General features: G+C 44.8%; 1 protein-coding gene across 1 annotated transcript in view; it reads left to right on the top strand.

Annotated features, from left to right (window-relative positions):
* Positions 1 to 15,927, top strand: part of URB1 (URB1 ribosome biogenesis homolog) — a 42,699-nt gene extending 26,772 nt beyond the window's left edge. Inside the window, exons 23-39 of the mRNA XM_053936653.1 lie at positions 675 to 876; positions 1,067 to 1,244; positions 2,340 to 2,398; positions 2,543 to 2,736; positions 4,433 to 4,543; positions 4,632 to 4,695; positions 5,478 to 5,649; positions 6,155 to 6,257; positions 9,076 to 9,236; positions 9,601 to 9,712; positions 10,015 to 10,121; positions 10,654 to 10,797; positions 11,424 to 11,533; positions 12,150 to 12,326; positions 12,652 to 12,893; positions 13,906 to 14,505; positions 15,081 to 15,927. Of these exons, the coding sequence (XP_053792628.1) occupies positions 675 to 876; positions 1,067 to 1,244; positions 2,340 to 2,398; positions 2,543 to 2,736; positions 4,433 to 4,543; positions 4,632 to 4,695; positions 5,478 to 5,649; positions 6,155 to 6,257; positions 9,076 to 9,236; positions 9,601 to 9,712; positions 10,015 to 10,121; positions 10,654 to 10,797; positions 11,424 to 11,533; positions 12,150 to 12,326; positions 12,652 to 12,893; positions 13,906 to 14,505; positions 15,081 to 15,292 (2,948 nt within the window). The 3' untranslated portion in view covers positions 15,293 to 15,927. The remainder of the gene's footprint in view (positions 1 to 674; positions 877 to 1,066; positions 1,245 to 2,339; positions 2,399 to 2,542; positions 2,737 to 4,432; positions 4,544 to 4,631; positions 4,696 to 5,477; positions 5,650 to 6,154; positions 6,258 to 9,075; positions 9,237 to 9,600; positions 9,713 to 10,014; positions 10,122 to 10,653; positions 10,798 to 11,423; positions 11,534 to 12,149; positions 12,327 to 12,651; positions 12,894 to 13,905; positions 14,506 to 15,080) is intronic.
* The last annotated feature ends 80 nt before the right edge of the window (positions 15,928 to 16,007 follow it).

Genomic DNA, 16,007 nt, shown 5'->3' with positions numbered 1-16,007 from the left:
AAGCCAAGTGCTCTCGCAGTTATTGCTGCCCAGATTTCTCTTTTGAAGCCCTTATTTAGTGCTTAGTGCATGTGAAAATCTGTCATTGTGCTTCTCTTGGTTTAGTACAGGAGGTAAAACCTTTTGCTCAGGCACGGATAGAAGAGTCTGGAGTGTGCAATGCCACGGCCAGATGGTTTTTGCAGAACCTGAGCTTTCACTTTTACAGAATCCAAAAATTTATTCTAAAACAAATCTCCAGCTATGGGCTGGCTTCAGTAATGCCCTCCTGAGCTGTCAGTCCAGAACTTTCCAACCCCACAGCAGCGTTACATCTATGGACAAGTGTGTTAAATCTCTACCAGCAAAATGGTGAGTTAGGATTCAACTGGGTAGAACAGGATCACTTTAATTTCTCTTATTGCCCAGAAATGTCAGTAGCAAAGGCTGACTGGGGCTGTAGCTCTACCTACAAGGTCAGGCAGTGATAAGGCCTTGTCAGCACCCTGGGAAGTAGAGGATGGGTAAAGAAGTGAGCCTCTGTAGCACTTCTCTGTAACAGATTAGCAGCTGCTGTAGCATCATTTCCTAGAAATTGAGTAGTCTGGGCCTGGATTAGAAACTGATGTGGGATTAGTGTGTTGTTGTTTAACAGCTGCAGGTGGTGGAACCTGTGCCTTCTGCTCTCCCAACAGTTGTCTCGGCTGTCACACGTGTCCTGAGGAAGGCCCTGTGGAAGGAGCTCTGTGCTGGGATTCAGGACACCGGAGCATCGCATGAGGCCACTGTGAAACTGCAAATTCTTTCAAAGTTGTTGCCACCTTTGGAAAGCAAAGGGCTGCACAACCTAATGGACTGCCTTCCTTCTGCTCTGGAGCGAGCAGGGAATGAAGGGAGGTGGGCAGCTTGTGTGTGCCTCCCCCAGGACTCAGTTTGTCCTGGGAAGCACTGTGATAGGAATGGGAGCAGTAACAGCATCCTCTTCTCAGAGAATCTGTTGCTTTGCACTTTGGCACCAAGACATCTTTAACATATACAAAACCAAGTTAAAATATTAATAAAAAAATCAACAACTATCTCTCTGCAGCTGGGCCGTGGCAGATGCCATATCCACAGTGCTGAAAAACTCAGAGGAGCTGCATTCCTGGAGGAGACATCTCTTGTCAGCCTGCATAAAGGGGTTAGTTACCATGTACAGCAGCAGTAAAGATGAAAGCAAGCAAGAAGTGGAGAGGTCCATGCTGCTGAGGCTAGAGGAATTATTGGTGAGACTTCTTATCTGCTTTGCCACAGTGGGACTGTATGTATATGTGTGGTTGGGCAGTTCTAGATTTTGTAAATACAGATTGGGCTTGATTTCCTGTTTTATGCATTCTGTTTTCCATGGACTTTTAATAGCTTTTGCAGAGGCCTGATAATCCTTTATATGAAGCAGTTTTATGTTGACTTTCTGGTAAGAATCCCCTTTGAAGATAAGAGTTTGAGGTATTTAGGGGTAAGAAATCAAAGGTTACCAGTGGATTTTTTTTTTTTTAAATTAAAAGAAGGTGATAGAAATACTTCTGCCAAGACCCACCTGCCATGCCATCTGAAGTCTGGGGCAAAAATCTGGTTGTTCATAAATAGAAATCCAGACTTTGAAGAACACTACTTGGTCACTCCCTCTGCACTGTTCCCTTGGTTTGAGTTCAGTGAACATGGATCCCTGTGACACGTAACACTGAAGGTCTCTGAGCAGTGAATGCCTTTGCCCTCTCATGGCTTTTGCTGAGACTCCCTTGTAGGACCTGGCTGACTCTGCAGGGCCTGGGGCCACCTCACAATGTCCATCCCATCCTGTGGGTGTTTCCAGCCCGGCGAGGTTGGCACCTGCATTCCCAGGACTCTTGGGATGTGCAGCTGTCAGTCTTCTCCAGACTGATTGGGTTGTTGTGGTTCCCAGCTCCTCAGGGCACATCAGTTGTAAGGAACACCTGCCCCAGCCACCCCGTGTGCCACGTGCAAAGCTTGGTTAGCTAAACCTCACAAAAACCTGGTACCCAGTCTCTTGCTTTGACTTGTCAAGTTGTGATTCCTTTCACACTTTAGGATTTTGAAGAGTTTTGAGCCACTGTGTTTTTGGAACCTACAGCCCAGCTTGCTTTTTAATTCCATACAACCCCTGCTCCCAGACCAACAAGTTTCCTTTGAACCAGGAATTAGGATTGTTGTATCCAAGAGCTTTTTTTCCTGTCACCCTCTGATCATCCCACATGAGTGTCTGGCTTGCGTGTTCTTAGTGTGTCCCTTGAACAAAAAATGCTGTAGAAGCTCCATGTGCCAAATGTAAACCAACACCTGTTTTTACTTGCTGCATGCAGTGTGTGGTTGGAGATGTGGACCCAGATGACTGGTGCAACCTTGTGAAGACAGGACTCAAGTAAGTGTTTTCATTTTAATTTGGTTTGCTTTTACTAAGTTCATTTTCTTTGCCAAGTTCTCATTTCTTAAACAACTTTTAATTTCAAGCAGGTTTCCTTGGGTTTGCTTATGATCTGACTTCTCTGTGATCCTTCTCCCAAAGGTACCGTTACAGAGATGAAGCATTTCTGAAGGTCCTGAACATTGCCATCCAGTTACTGTACAAGAAAGAATCCTCACTTAGTCAGAGCTTAGTCAAGCTCTCCAAACTTCACATGATGGTCACACAGCACTCTCTATTTTTGTCAGCCATCCTGAGGTCAAGAGAAGAAGATGGCATGAACATCCAGACAAGAGGTATTTTTTAATCATATTCTTCCCATACTAAATACAGTTGATCTTGTCTTTCTTGCATTATATTCTCTCCATCCAGTAACACACCCACCCATGTAAATACTTGCAGAGTTATTAACAGTTCCAGAATATTGGCATTTAAATTGTACCTCTGCTTGGATCCAAATGTTACATTCATTTTATGCTGGTTTTAAACACTTCTGTTCTTAAAACTACTGGAAAGGTGGATTTGTGTTTTTATTTTGGTTTGGGTTTTTGTTTGTTTGTTTGCTTTCCTGGTATTTTTAACCCAGTTGAAGTCATGGATTTATTCTTTTGGTTTCTTTGAGGCAGTTAGTGTAAGATCACTGAAGTGCACATAGGTCCTGTGATGTTTAAACCTGTTTTAAAATAGGTTGATACGGGAGATTTAAAGTTGATTTTCCAAGTTTTATCAAAAATGACAATTTAAATTATGTGTATTTCATTTTGCAACCTTTCATGAGGAATATCCTTCCAGAGGAATATAGATTGGATGCTAGCTCATGTGTAGGATTGGCTTTGTTTCTTCTTCACTGGCAACTGAAATCCTGCCTGACCTTGAACCACATTTACTCTACATAGACCTCAACTTTTCTCCATTGTACAGAGGTTTGAGATTCAGTGATTGAAGGAGCTGTGTAAGAAAAATGGGGGGAAATTTTCAGGGCAGCATGTTGATAACCATTTTTTTGTTTATTGATGAGGAACATGTAAACAAGCTTTCAAGTTTTAAAACATCTGAAAAGAGGAAAAAAGCTCTTGTGAAGTCACCAATTTAGTGAAATTAAAAATAAGGAAGAGATTTTGCTGCTTGCTGTACGTATGTGTCTTTCCTTTAGTGTGTATTTCTGTAGATCAGCAGGATGGATTCTTTGAGGCCAGCTGCAGTAGTCCACAAGCTTAGTGTCAGGAGTGCATTCACTCAGGCTGGTGCTTTGGGAGCTCTTCAGCTTTGACATGGGTTTCATATTCCTGCACATAACTAGGGTCTTTTCAGATACTGGGAGTAGAGAAATCTGGAGTCGAGTCTTGAGTGTGCTACAGACAGCCTCTTTGTTTTTGAGGAACCCAATCACTTACATTTCTGCTTCTCAGTTAGTTACAGAGCAAAGGTGGATAATTTTTGTACCCCACAGGCCAGAGTTCCTGTGGCTCACAAACCACCCACAGTGCTGAGCCCTGCTGGAACGCACAGTGCAGAAGCATTTTGATATTTACTGCAGCTGGGGTGCAGACTTTAGAAGTGTTTTGCTGTGAATTCTGGAGTCCTTGGGGAGGTTGCTGGGATGTCTGCCTTTCTCTGTTCAACTCCTGAGCTCATTCCAGATGCCTTCCTGGGGGAGGAAGGAGTAAAGGATAGGGTACAGCACTCCTCTTTAACCAGAGAGTGGGTGTGTACGCATGGAAAGCTTCTGCAGAGTAGTGTTCCTGGGGACCTCATCTGGCTCAGTGACTTCTGTGTTCAGCTTGGGAATACTGTTTCGAGATGTTCCCTTGAATTAAATGCATCAAAATCACCCGTTAGTGTCTTGGGGATATGGTCTGTGGTAACTCTAGAGATAGATGCTGATGTAAAATGTCCACTGCTGTGTGTGCATCCATTTGGAGTGGGTCTTGGGGTGTTAATTTGTGCTCTGTGTGACTGAGAGCTGCAGGGCTCAAGCTGTGCTTGTTCCAGAGGCGCTGGTGGACATTCTGCTGACAACTGTGCAACTCAGCCCCTCTCTGTGTGAGAGCAGTCACCTCCCAGTGCTGCTGGGAGCCTATGGGGCCACGTTGAGCACTGTGGGTGAGTGTCAGCCTGGAAAGGCACTTCCTTCTGCATCTTCTTCTTGTGTCCACAAGTCACTAACTTTGGGTTCAATCTTGGGTTTTAGATCAGAAGATACTGCTGTTGCTTCAGTTGTATGAGAAGAATAATCAAAGTCTTATAAACTCCAGGTAAGCTGAACACCTTACTTGGTTGGGCAAACTACACACAGGTGGTCTCACAACTGGTATTTTTCCAGGGTCTCATTTTTAAATGAAGGAGACAGTGAACAAGGTGAAACCTAAAGATGAAAGTTGCTTTTGGAAACACTTTTACTACATATTTCGTATTCTTATTGTAATTCTCTTATGTTGCCCAGACTTCTGTGTGTCTGTGGGTTAGATGAGGGAATGTCTCATTTCTAGAGTCACTCACTCTCCATAATTGGGACTCACTGTAGGGATCTTCTGACAGATGGGAGGCTGAAACATAAGTCACTAGTGGACTTCTCCCTTTCCTGTGCCCAGGAAGTCCATAGGAAAGTCTGTTGCCAACAACTGTGGTTTGGTCTGCTTTCCTCACATGCTCTTTGCTGTCCTGGAGGCAGGAGCAGAAATACCTCCAGCAGTGCAAGAGCACTGGCTCAGGCAGCTGAGGCAGGTCTGCATTCCTGTCCCTTCATGCAGCTGCTGTCATTCTTACCTGCACTTACAGCTTAAATCCATAGGTGCCTATGAGTGGGTATGTTCTGACTTGGATGGACAGGGGAGGGCAGAGTGAGTGAGACACATTCAGACTAAATTTGAAAAGCTTTGGGATGGATGGAAAAGGTGTTGCCAGGTAAACGAGTTATAGGTTCAAGTCCCACAGGGTACTAACTACAAGTGAAGACAAAATTTTGGTACTAATTGATCTCCCCTGTAATTGCTTTTGGCTCTGTTGCCTAATGTGTTTGCCTTTAACAATGTTTAAGGATCCTGCTGTGGGGTCCAGCCGCTGTGGAGCATCACAAGACTTGCAAGAGTCTGGGAAAGTCCTTGTGGCAGCAGCCAAGTATGGAGGAGATCCTGTGTCTGCTGGATCGAGAGAAGATGATGAAGACGATTCTGTCGTTCCCTCAGCATCGCCGGCTGCTGCCATCACAGGTGCTTTTGGTTCAGCCTATCCATGGTTACCCTTCTTTGGATATGCAGGAAGACCCTTGAGCCATTCATGTCTTGCAGCCATGTAATACATGGCAGTTTGTTTCCATCAGGAGAGTAATTTCGATTCATAGGAGGAATGTGTTCTTCAGGAGCACTTTTCAAAGTAATTGCAAGATATGGGCCACATCTTGTCAGCAGGGGTGATAGTGCATTGCAAAGGTTGTCATGTATGTGAGACCAGGATTGGACAGCCCACAGATCTACTGGCAATGAACTCTCCAGCCTTTCTTACAATTTACTGGATTGCTTCTGTAGCTGTTGATGCTGGTCAGGGAAATAGTTGTGGATATACTCATACTAAAGCTGGGTTTAAACACAAGCATGTCTCACCCTGTGTTGCATTGTATCAAGTGATTTATAGTGGGATGAGGTGGTTGTGGAAGTTTGAAACCAAGCTTGAAATTGGTGTTGTTCCTTACAAATACTGGTTTGGATTTGGTTTCAGGGGATACAAGAGTCGCTATATAAAGATGAAACTGTGAAGAGCCTTGATGACTTCTATGATCCTTGTTTTCTACTTCAGCTCTTCAGTGAACTGACCAGACCAGGTAAAGTGAGTGTTTCTCTTTGGTATTCACTGTCAGGTTGCTCTGCTGCAGGAGCTGCACCTGGAGCGCTGTTATCCCTGATCCGAGAGCTAATACTGCAAGGAATTTGTGCCTGACTTTAGAGGGAAGAAACAAACTACTGTGAGGGCTGTGACTGAACTGGCTGGAGATCTGGCCTGTTACAGGCTGTGCTTATAGAACAGGGAAACTTCAGCCAACTTATTTTCCGCCAGACAGATGGGCATGAGGCCAGTGTGTTTCACAAATAGGCTGGTGCTCTGAACTGTCAGCAAGTTTCTTGTCTGACATGACTGGGCTTTGCACGTGCACATCCCTGCTGTGTTCCATGGGCACACTGTCCCTGTAGAGAGCCCTCAGAGGTCAAAGGGAGACAAGAAGCCTAAGGGATTTCCTAACCAGCTCTCCCTGTGTTGGTTATGGTTAAGCACCTTGTAGTTACAGCTAGATTTGGCTTTCCACAGCAATAATGTTAGAAGCCATTGGCAGGCTGTTAGTGTCTGTCAGTGAAATCACTCTCACAGTCCTTTGTTCACCCAGACCCCTGCAAGTACAGCACCTGTTTGGATGTGCTTAGCCTGTCCTTAGCTATGGTTTGAAGTGCTCTGTGTAATCCTGGCAGCAGGAAAAGAACTGTCTTTAAGTCCTCTGAGGAGAAAAGGTACCAGAGCTATCAGGCATTTTGCAGTTGGAGGGATCTTAGACAATCCAGTTATTGCTGGGCCTTTGAGGTGCACAGGGAAGAAGAGCATGGACAGCTGGTTCTTTCGAACCTAGTGTTGATAGCTGGAGAAAGGACACTCTGCCAGCACCACCCACCCCATGGAGGGAGGGATTTGGTGTCTGTGGCAGCCCCAGCAGCACTGCAGCTAGTTGGTGGCTGCTGATGTGGGAAGCACCAAGGTTGAGGGAATTGCTGTACATCATGTTCTTGTGAAGCTGTAAACACAGTGGCTGTCCTGAATCTGAACCAGGAGAGGAGAAAATAGTCCTCTTAGCTTCTCCACACAGAGTGAGAAGTCTGTGTCCTAAGAGGGGCATTTTTAAAGGTCCCAAATGATTTATGAGTCTCAGTCCCATGGTGCTTGTAAACCATGTCAGCTGCTCTTGGAATTCCCAGTTCTTTATTTATTTGCTCTTTGTCCTGGCTGCATAGTGCCATCAGAATACATAAAAATGGACTTCTTGCACAGTGTTTAGTGCTCGCTGAGGAACAAGTAAGTCTGGGGTTGGGCAGATAGCAAGTTCTATCTATCTTTAGGTCTGATAAGCGTCTTATGGAAAGCTTTTCCATCCTGGTTCTCAAGGTCCTTTAAATAAGCTGTATGTCAGACATAGAATTAAACTGGGGTGCTTTTCTAATAAGAGCTTGTTATTTTATGTCAGTTATTGAATACAGCAGGATGGAAAATATTACCACTGCATGTTTTCAATGAAGGAAAGTTTTCCAAAAAAATCTTCCTGTGGACTGCTGAAGTGAGAACCTTGGATTTCATTCTGTAGCACTGTGCCACAGTGTGAATGGTTACTGCGCATCAGCAGTTCCCCAGAGCTGCAGCCTGAAGGAGAGCAGAGTGGTGGCCCTGGGACAAATGGCAGTGGCTGGTGGGGAAGTGGAGACCCTGCTTTACCTGGCCCATAACCAGCAAAGCTGGCAGTAAGAAACTGCCAGGCATGAAATTGAGTTTTAGTAGTTCTAGTAGTTGAGAAAAAGGTGAGAAAAATAGCCCAGGTGCTGGTACAGGGACAGAAATAATCTGTGATTTTTTAAACGTAGTTTTATACACACATGTACGTATATGTACATATTTACACAGACACTAGTCTATGTGGGCAGTGATAGGGGAGGAAATCAGTGGACCAAATGTAGGTGCTTGGCAGTAAGATTGCAGCCCCTTCTTAAATAGGAATATTTGTTTCTAGAAACTTCCTCTTGACCTTCAGTGTGAATGACAAGAAAATACATGAATATTATTGCTAAACTTATGGTACATTTGTAGCTGGTAAAATACCACTGAGGTGCCATTGTGCTCCATTCCTGGAGGTAAGGTGGAAGGTTCACACCAAGTCATTTCTAGCCATTAGTGAGTGGAAATGGCAGCAACCCTTCAAAACACACAGAACACAAGCCCTTAAAGGAGAAACTCCAAATCCTGATGACAAAATGCTGTGAAAGCTAAATGCTACCATTGAAGGGTGTGTTTCCTGTTTTCTCTTGGGCTGATTTCTGGTCACTGCTAGATTTTGTTTTACCTAGAAGGGCTCAGGAGTACAGCTGAGTACTTGTCTCAGAGCAGGCCTTACCACAAGAGTCACTTGTGCCTGTACAGGGACAACTGCTGTGGTTTATGGGCTATTTGTGTTATTTTCCCATCCTTTCTGTTACAGGAGCTTTTTAGTGCTAGTTTTTCAGGCACCCTGTAATGCTCTGGAGAGATGAATTTTCCCTCTTGTTGTTCTTTGTACTCAGCTTCCCTGAAACAGTGAGATACAAAGATGTCTTTACAGAATTTACCCCTAACTTTGCATGGCCTGGTGGGCAGGATCATCTCTCACATAAATGAGAACAGCCCCATGAATTTCAGCTCAGGTAAAGAATTCCTGTTCAGAGTGAATTGCTGAAGCCCTTTGTCAGCTGGAGGAGTCTTTGTGCACTGAGGTCATAATTTTTGGGGCTAGAGCCAGAAATGGGTGCTCATGACCAGAAATGTTAAGGATTCTAGTGCTGTTACATGCACTGGGATGTGTCAGTGCTAACCTACCGGGTGCTTTCTGTTTCTCTTCCTCCATCCCCTCACAGAGTGTGTGGTGGCATGTCACAAGTTTGTGGAAGTCAATGCCCTGGGTCTCACGGTGGCTGCCCTGAGCAGCTACGACTCCAACATGAGAGCGGCTGCATATTTTGTCCTGGCTTCCTTCCGCTCCCATCTGGAAGGGGCTCGCTTTCGAGAGAAGAGCCAGGTAAGCCACTGCCAGTTTGGCAGGTGAGACCTTGTAGGTCATGGGATGTGTGTGGGAGAGATGTTGCCTTGCTCATCCACCTACATGCATGTGGTAAGACAGCAAAAAGAAGCTTTTTATCCTCTCTCCCATTGTTTCTCCTCTACTGCTTTGTGTTTCCTCCTGTTATAACTAATGGACAGAGAAAGGGGAAAATATGTTTTAGAAATTCTTGGGAATTTTGTATGTAGGAATGGAAATCCTGATGGAATTGATACTTGATCTGTATGGCCCATGAAATGTCCTGGAAGCTGATCAATGTCTTCATGCTCCTGTTGTATTCATTTGGGCTGTGCTTCAGGCTTCTCTCCTTGGGCTCTTGCAGTTGCTGTATCTCTTGGATGCCGTGCAGAACGGAATCAGGCAGCCAAACCTCAGGTTCACCTTCTCCCTGACACTCTACGTTGCTCGTGTGGCACAGCAGATCCTGAAGCCAGGTACTGGGACGTGCTGCGTGTGTCACTGCTGGGGTGAAAAACAGAGCCCTGGGGAGTGTCGATCCCCTCACCTGCTCTGTGCTCGTGCGCTCTTGCCTGAGCTTTTCCTCCTGGGCAAGAGAAGGGGAGGGTGGGCAGCAATGGGAATGCGCCTCAGAGCAAAGGCCTTCTGCAGTTGCCGGGCTGTTCTCCCAGCTCGGAGCGCTGCACGCTCACTGACTGCAGCTTCCAGGAATTGTCGTCCGTGCTTGTGGATTGGGAGCGCTGTCCTCCTCCACCATGCCAACCTTTTCTCTTTACAGAGGAGCACATGTACGTAAAGGTAAACAGATTCCTTCTGTCACACCAGTATTTGGACCTGAGGAAGGTACCGGGTTTTTTCCAACTTTTCTACAGTTTTGATTTTGAGGTAAGAGTCCCATATTAGGTATCCAGTAATTCTTCAGAAATGTATTAAAAACAGCCATAAAAATGCAATGAAATCCCATTCTCCCACAAGTAGTTAATTAGAAGCATCTTTCTTACGTTTCATATTGGAATTAAAAATGTTATTTCTGTGGGGTTTTTGTTGTTTTCTTAATACTAACACACAATGAGTTGTGCTGTGTATGCTCTGTGAGCACAAGAAAAGAATGTTCTGCCCCGGCTAGCTACAATTCCTCTTTGAGTTTAGATTAGTAACTTTGAGTTCAACTGAAGTATTTTAGAAACAGCAACTTCTAAAATTCCATTTCCACTGCATGTTTGGGCTGCAGACTGACTGTTCCCAATGGATATTAGTGATTAAATTTGATAGGAATGGAAATTGAGAAGTCCAGAACAAGCTGCGGTAAGCCTTGAGCTGGCACTCAGAAGGAACCAGGGTTTTGTGCTCTTAGGAGCATGTATCCTTTGGAAATGTCTGAATGTCTGACAGTGGTATTTTTCTTTATGGCTTCCAGTACAAAACAGAGCGTGAGTGGATCCTCAGATTTCTTGGGGAAGGGCTGCGTGACAAACATTGCTATGAGCTTTATGACTACCAGGGGATTTTCCAGGTCATTCTCTCCTTTTTCAACAGTCCTTTGTGTGACGAGGGCTCCCAGGTAAGAATTTAAAAAGAAAGTTCACAAATACCCCAAACCACAGAGGTTTGTGTGGCTTTGAGATCTCAAGTACAAAACAGAAAGGAGCAGCCGACTTTCCCTTGGTCTTCTTGAAAATCTGTTCCTTGTTGGTTTTGTGGATGTGTGGAGGGGGAAATAATTTAGGTTGTGTCTAAACCAGTCCCATCCTTATCCCCTGAAACTGGGACCGGTTCCTGCCATCGTGGAGCCTCACGTGGGTGCCGTGGTTTTGCTCCTGCAGTCGGGGCCTTTTGTTTTTGGGTCTCTATTCCCCAGCCAGCACGTTTGTCACCTGCACAGTGCTTCAGCAGGAGGGAAACTCACGTGCCAGGAGCTCTCAGGTTTGGGAGATCCACCCTGTGTATTTCAGGTATCAAAACCTTGGACAAAAAGAGAAAATTGTCTTGCTACCTGAATACTTCTTGTAAGAGCAGCACCTGTGGTGTGAAGCGTTGAAGGGAGAATGTCTTTCCTTCTCTGCAGTTGCTGAGAACAGGCGGTGTTCATTTTACGTGGAAGTTGATCAGATACCAGCCAAATTTCTCATTTTAAGTTAGATAATTAGATCTTGGCTGAGAAAGAACAAGTTGCATTGTCTGTTTCAGAGTCGTATTCTGGAGATATTACAGAGTGCTGCCCGTGTCACCAGAGCTGCCTATGAGCTGATACAGGATCACAGCCTCCTCTCGTGGGTCCTGCACAGCTTAGAGAAAAGGTAACCAGAGAAGTACAGGAGAAATGGGGACCATTTCCTATCCACAGTAGAAGAATGACGTGGCTGAGGATGAAAGCAAGGGGGACAGACCTGGAGACGGGGGCACCGAGGGCTGCACTGGCAGAACTTGCTGAACGCTGAGGTGTCCCTTGTGTTTTTGAGAAGAGAATCAAGAGGCTTTCAGGTGGTGGTGGGAGGGACGATGGTGGGGGGGCTTTGTGATTTGGAAATCACTTCCTTGAAAAAGCAAAATGACACTTTGTGCTGGTGTCTTTAGCTTTTAAATTTCAAGCAGCCTCAGTTCCCATCCTGTCACAGGACCTGCTGCACAGGAAGTGGCACAGTAATGGATTTGAGCTGTCTAGAACGTTACTTCTCCTCCCCTTGCCTCTCCCTCACAAAAAATCTCGTTTGCAAACATAGAGTGCCCTGACAGGGCCAGGCAAGTGCACCAAAAGTGCACTAGAATATGGTCCCCTGTAGGAGATGGACCAGCTGCTGGTGAGAATCTGCCTTTCAAATGTGGTTTTCTTCTTTTCTTTTTTTGGTTTGGTTTGTTTTTTTTTTTTAATTTTGTTTTGTTTTGTTTTTGGTTTGGTTTTGTTTTGTTTTTCAGGTTTCTGGAGAACAAGTTGATAAATAAAATTATTTCCTTACTCCATACTCTATGGCTAACAAATTTAGGAGACAAGAGAGAAAACAAGAATCAATCCCAGGAGAACAGGAAACTTCTTCCTATTCAGCTTGTAAATGAATTTCTGTATGTTTTGGTCACGTTAGTCAAACATATTCGGTAAGTCCTTTGTTTTGTTTTTTGTTTTAGTTGGTTTGCATTTCATCCTCTGTCCAGTTTGAACTTTTTTAAGGCCAGGAGGCTTTCTTTATCTCTGCTAAATGGATGGCTTTTTTCACCTTCAGTTTGTGTGTTGAGTAGTGAATTTGGGTGAGATTTATTTGACAGGAGAATTTAGGTGTTTGAATACATGGGGAATAAAGTAAAATGTGATGCACAGTTGCTGTCAAGTCCTTCTTCCCTAATTCCTGGCCATTCTGACAGTAGGGATTAAGAGCTGTAGTGATGAATTTGCATGCATGGCACTTGTGTTTTCCTTTGACAGGACTATTGTAGATCTGGCCAAGCTGACTGAGTTGTTCAGCACCCTGAGCTCTGTGCTGGAATACCGTGCTGTTGTTGTGGAGGCTTTTAGGGAGTTGAGGCGTTTCACGGTCAACGACAGCGTCCTGTCCAGCAGGGAGCTGCTGCTGCTGCTGCACAAGTGGAGCCTTGTCAGCAAAGACCTGCAGCTGGAGGAGGACCTGCAGGCCCTGGCTCAGAAGTACCAAAACAAAGAATTGCTCAGTAAGTGCTGAAATACTTCAAGGAAGGCGTATTTTGTTGTAGCTGTTACAGACCAGCAGTTCAAATGAGGCAAACTTCTCTGGAAGTAGTACTAATACCTTCTGTCAGACTGATGTACCTTGAGGGAGGAGGAAAGGAAATGGAAAGGCATTTTTTTTCAGATCTTCCTTGTGGTGATTTTGAACCTTAACACAATTTGGAAGCTTTGGAGAAATTCAGTTTATGAAGGGAAAGAGCTTTAAAATGAAGCATAGTAGCAAATCTTGAGTCAGGCTTTGAAAAAGGGTATTTTTAATGAAATCTTAAGAGAAGAAGCAGTGCCTGGAGGCTTTGTGCTCAAAGCTGTGAATGGGGATGTGAAAGAGAAGTGTAAGTAAAAACAATAAATAAGTAAAGCAAGTGAAAGTTAATAGTTGGTGTCTCTTGTTGTCACCAGTTTTAAAGAAAGGAAAAAAACCCAGGACTTGTGTGACTTCTCTTGTTCTCTTTGTGAACAAAAAATGCAAGGAACTTGGGAGTGGGAGGTCTTAAAACAACGCTGGTTTCCTGCAGCAGCTGCTGCTTTTGGTGCATATTAAAGCTTCTGTAGGTTTGTTTAAATGTTCTGTATCAGTTAAGAAGGTATCATGTATTTAAGGGATTCTGTAAAAGCTTTAGCTTTTCTACAGTTTTTTCACCCTTTAAAACTCCACAGAAAGACATGAAGAGGGTTTTTGGAGTGATGCCTGTATAACTTACTGCCTGTGTGGGTTGTGTTGCTCCAGGCTTCAGGAGCTTCTCTCATCCCCAGGCTGCACGATCCAGTTTGGAACAGGGTTCCAGCCTGGAGTCTCTGGGAGCTCCCAGAGCTCCTTTGAACTGTGCAGGCTCCATGAGGCTGCTAAATGAGGCTGGTATTTGCCATTTTAACGACTGAATCAACACAGGAGAGCACCTTGCTTGCACAATTTTGTTCTAGGAAAATCCTTTGGAGTATATGATGTTTGTTTTGATGGTGGTTATCTTTTTACAGAAAATATTAAAGACAAGAACAAACCTCAAGCCTCATCTCATGTGTATCGTCACACTCGGAAAAAGAACGAGATGGAAGAAGATGACACTGCTGCAGACATGGAAGTGTCTGAGCTGGAGAAATGCAGAGAACATCTGAATTCCATACTTGCCCATTGGGACCCTGTTTTCCCAGCACCACCCCCCACACAGGGAGGGGAGACCCTCAGAGACTGTGAACCTGGGGGTGAGGCAGTGGCTGTCACCTGTGCATCCATTCATCTTGTCACTAAGTGGCTGGTGAGGTCCCTGGCTGGGCAGAGCCCCCTCAGGGAGCAGGACGTGTCACTAGTGCTGAGGTGGCTGCGGAACCACGTCCTACCACGCCCAGCGGCCGTGCAGGAGATGCTCAGGGATGAGACACTGAGGAACAACCTCTTCAAGCTTTACACCCGGCTCTGCCAGGCCAGCAGCACCTCAGCTGGGCTCTCCAGGCAGCTCGGTGGGCTCAGTTCCATCATGCTCCAGCTCATGGAGGAGCAGGGCCTGTCCAGCACCTTCCACGAGCTTGTGAAATCTCTGTGCCTATCAGCAACGGTGGAAGAGGATGTGGACAAGACAGGTGACTTGTCTTGTTCTTATCACTCATGTTAGGAGGCAGTGGTGGGAGAAACTAGGAAATTTCATGGCTTTTTTAATCCATTAAATTAGTTCTCCCATATCCACCCAGGCTCATGGCTTCCCAAAGCAGAAGCTGTGTCTTTGCTGGGATGGGGGCAGGGGTGAGCAGCACAGAGCATGGTCACACTGTGAGGTTTTCTTACATTACAACACTCCCACTCCCTCCAAGAAACTTCCCTTTCAGGGACTAAAATGAAAGAAAAGGTGTAAAAGAAATATAATTCCAAGAGGGAAAATAGTCTGAAAAAAAAAAAAACCAAACAACTCCACGTGGGCCTGGATGCTGATCCCTATTGCTGGTCAGTGAGAGCATTTGACAGGTCGGATTTCCAACTGTTTTATTTAACAGGAAACTGGTTTGTTCCGTCTTGTGAGTAGCAGATTTTCCAGCTAGGAAAAGAGCTAGGGAACTCTTTTAAAACATAGTCCTGGAGGTACCAAGCAGCTTGGCTTGCTAATCCTGTGGGGAAATAGAAGAATATCTGTTCTGATTTTTCTCTCATCTTTTTTCCACAGCTGTTTCTGTATTCCTGACTTCCATTTACATTGGAGACATGTGGCTTGGAGCACAGGAGCCAGATATGTTACTTACCCATGTCAGATTGATCTGCACTAGTGCAGATTATGAATTACAGGATGACTCAGACACTCAGAAACAAGGGGAAAAAACTTTTATGTCTCTTTGCAAAAAAATTTGGCTACATCAGGGCATTAATTCAGGGGACTAACACTTCACCTTTAACGTTCTTCTCTGCTCTGTCCTCATCACCGTGAGCTGTGAAAGCCTCCTGAGCTGTTCTCATATAGACCTACCTGGTTGATTTCATGGTACCAAAACCAGTATGAATAGAAGGCTCAGGAATCGGGACGGTCTTCTTGGGTTTAAAAAGCTTGAATGGCACTTCAAGACATTTATATCAGACCTGGTTTATTTTTATTACCCTTTTCTTAATTAAAAAAATAAAAAACAACCCTGATCCATGTCACTGCTGCTGCGATGTGTGACAAAAACCCATCTTCCCTCCACTTGGAACAGGTGAGAGATGGAACTAAAGCCCAAAGGATTTTCTGTTCAGTGATTATACCTGAGTTTTACTGGGAACTCTCTGCAAAGTCTGATCCATTGTTCTGGAATGTGGCCATGAGGGTAGTTGAGCATGCCAGTCCAGACCTGCAAACATGCAGTGCCAGAGCAAGAACCTTTGAAATGTAAACCAGGATTTATTTGATTGAATCACGACTGTGTGCTGCGTCCAGGTCCTTTGTACAAACAGTGTGCAGGGGAAAACCAGAACTGCACATTCCTTGTGATATGTATGGAATTTTGGGGCGGTTAAATAAAAACAAGATGCAAATAAGGAAATTGCTTCTACATGTAAATATTCTTGTCCTAAAGGAGCCATCAGCTCTGTCCCGAGAGTTGAGTTAAAATGATATTTCTTT

This window comes from Vidua chalybeata, chromosome 2 (assembly GCF_026979565.1).
Source record: "Vidua chalybeata isolate OUT-0048 chromosome 2, bVidCha1 merged haplotype, whole genome shotgun sequence".
NCBI classification, from domain to species: Eukaryota; Metazoa; Chordata; class Aves; order Passeriformes; family Viduidae; genus Vidua; species Vidua chalybeata.
The sequence above is the reverse complement of the archived record's forward strand: the minus strand, read 5'-3'. Positions and strand labels throughout refer to the sequence as shown.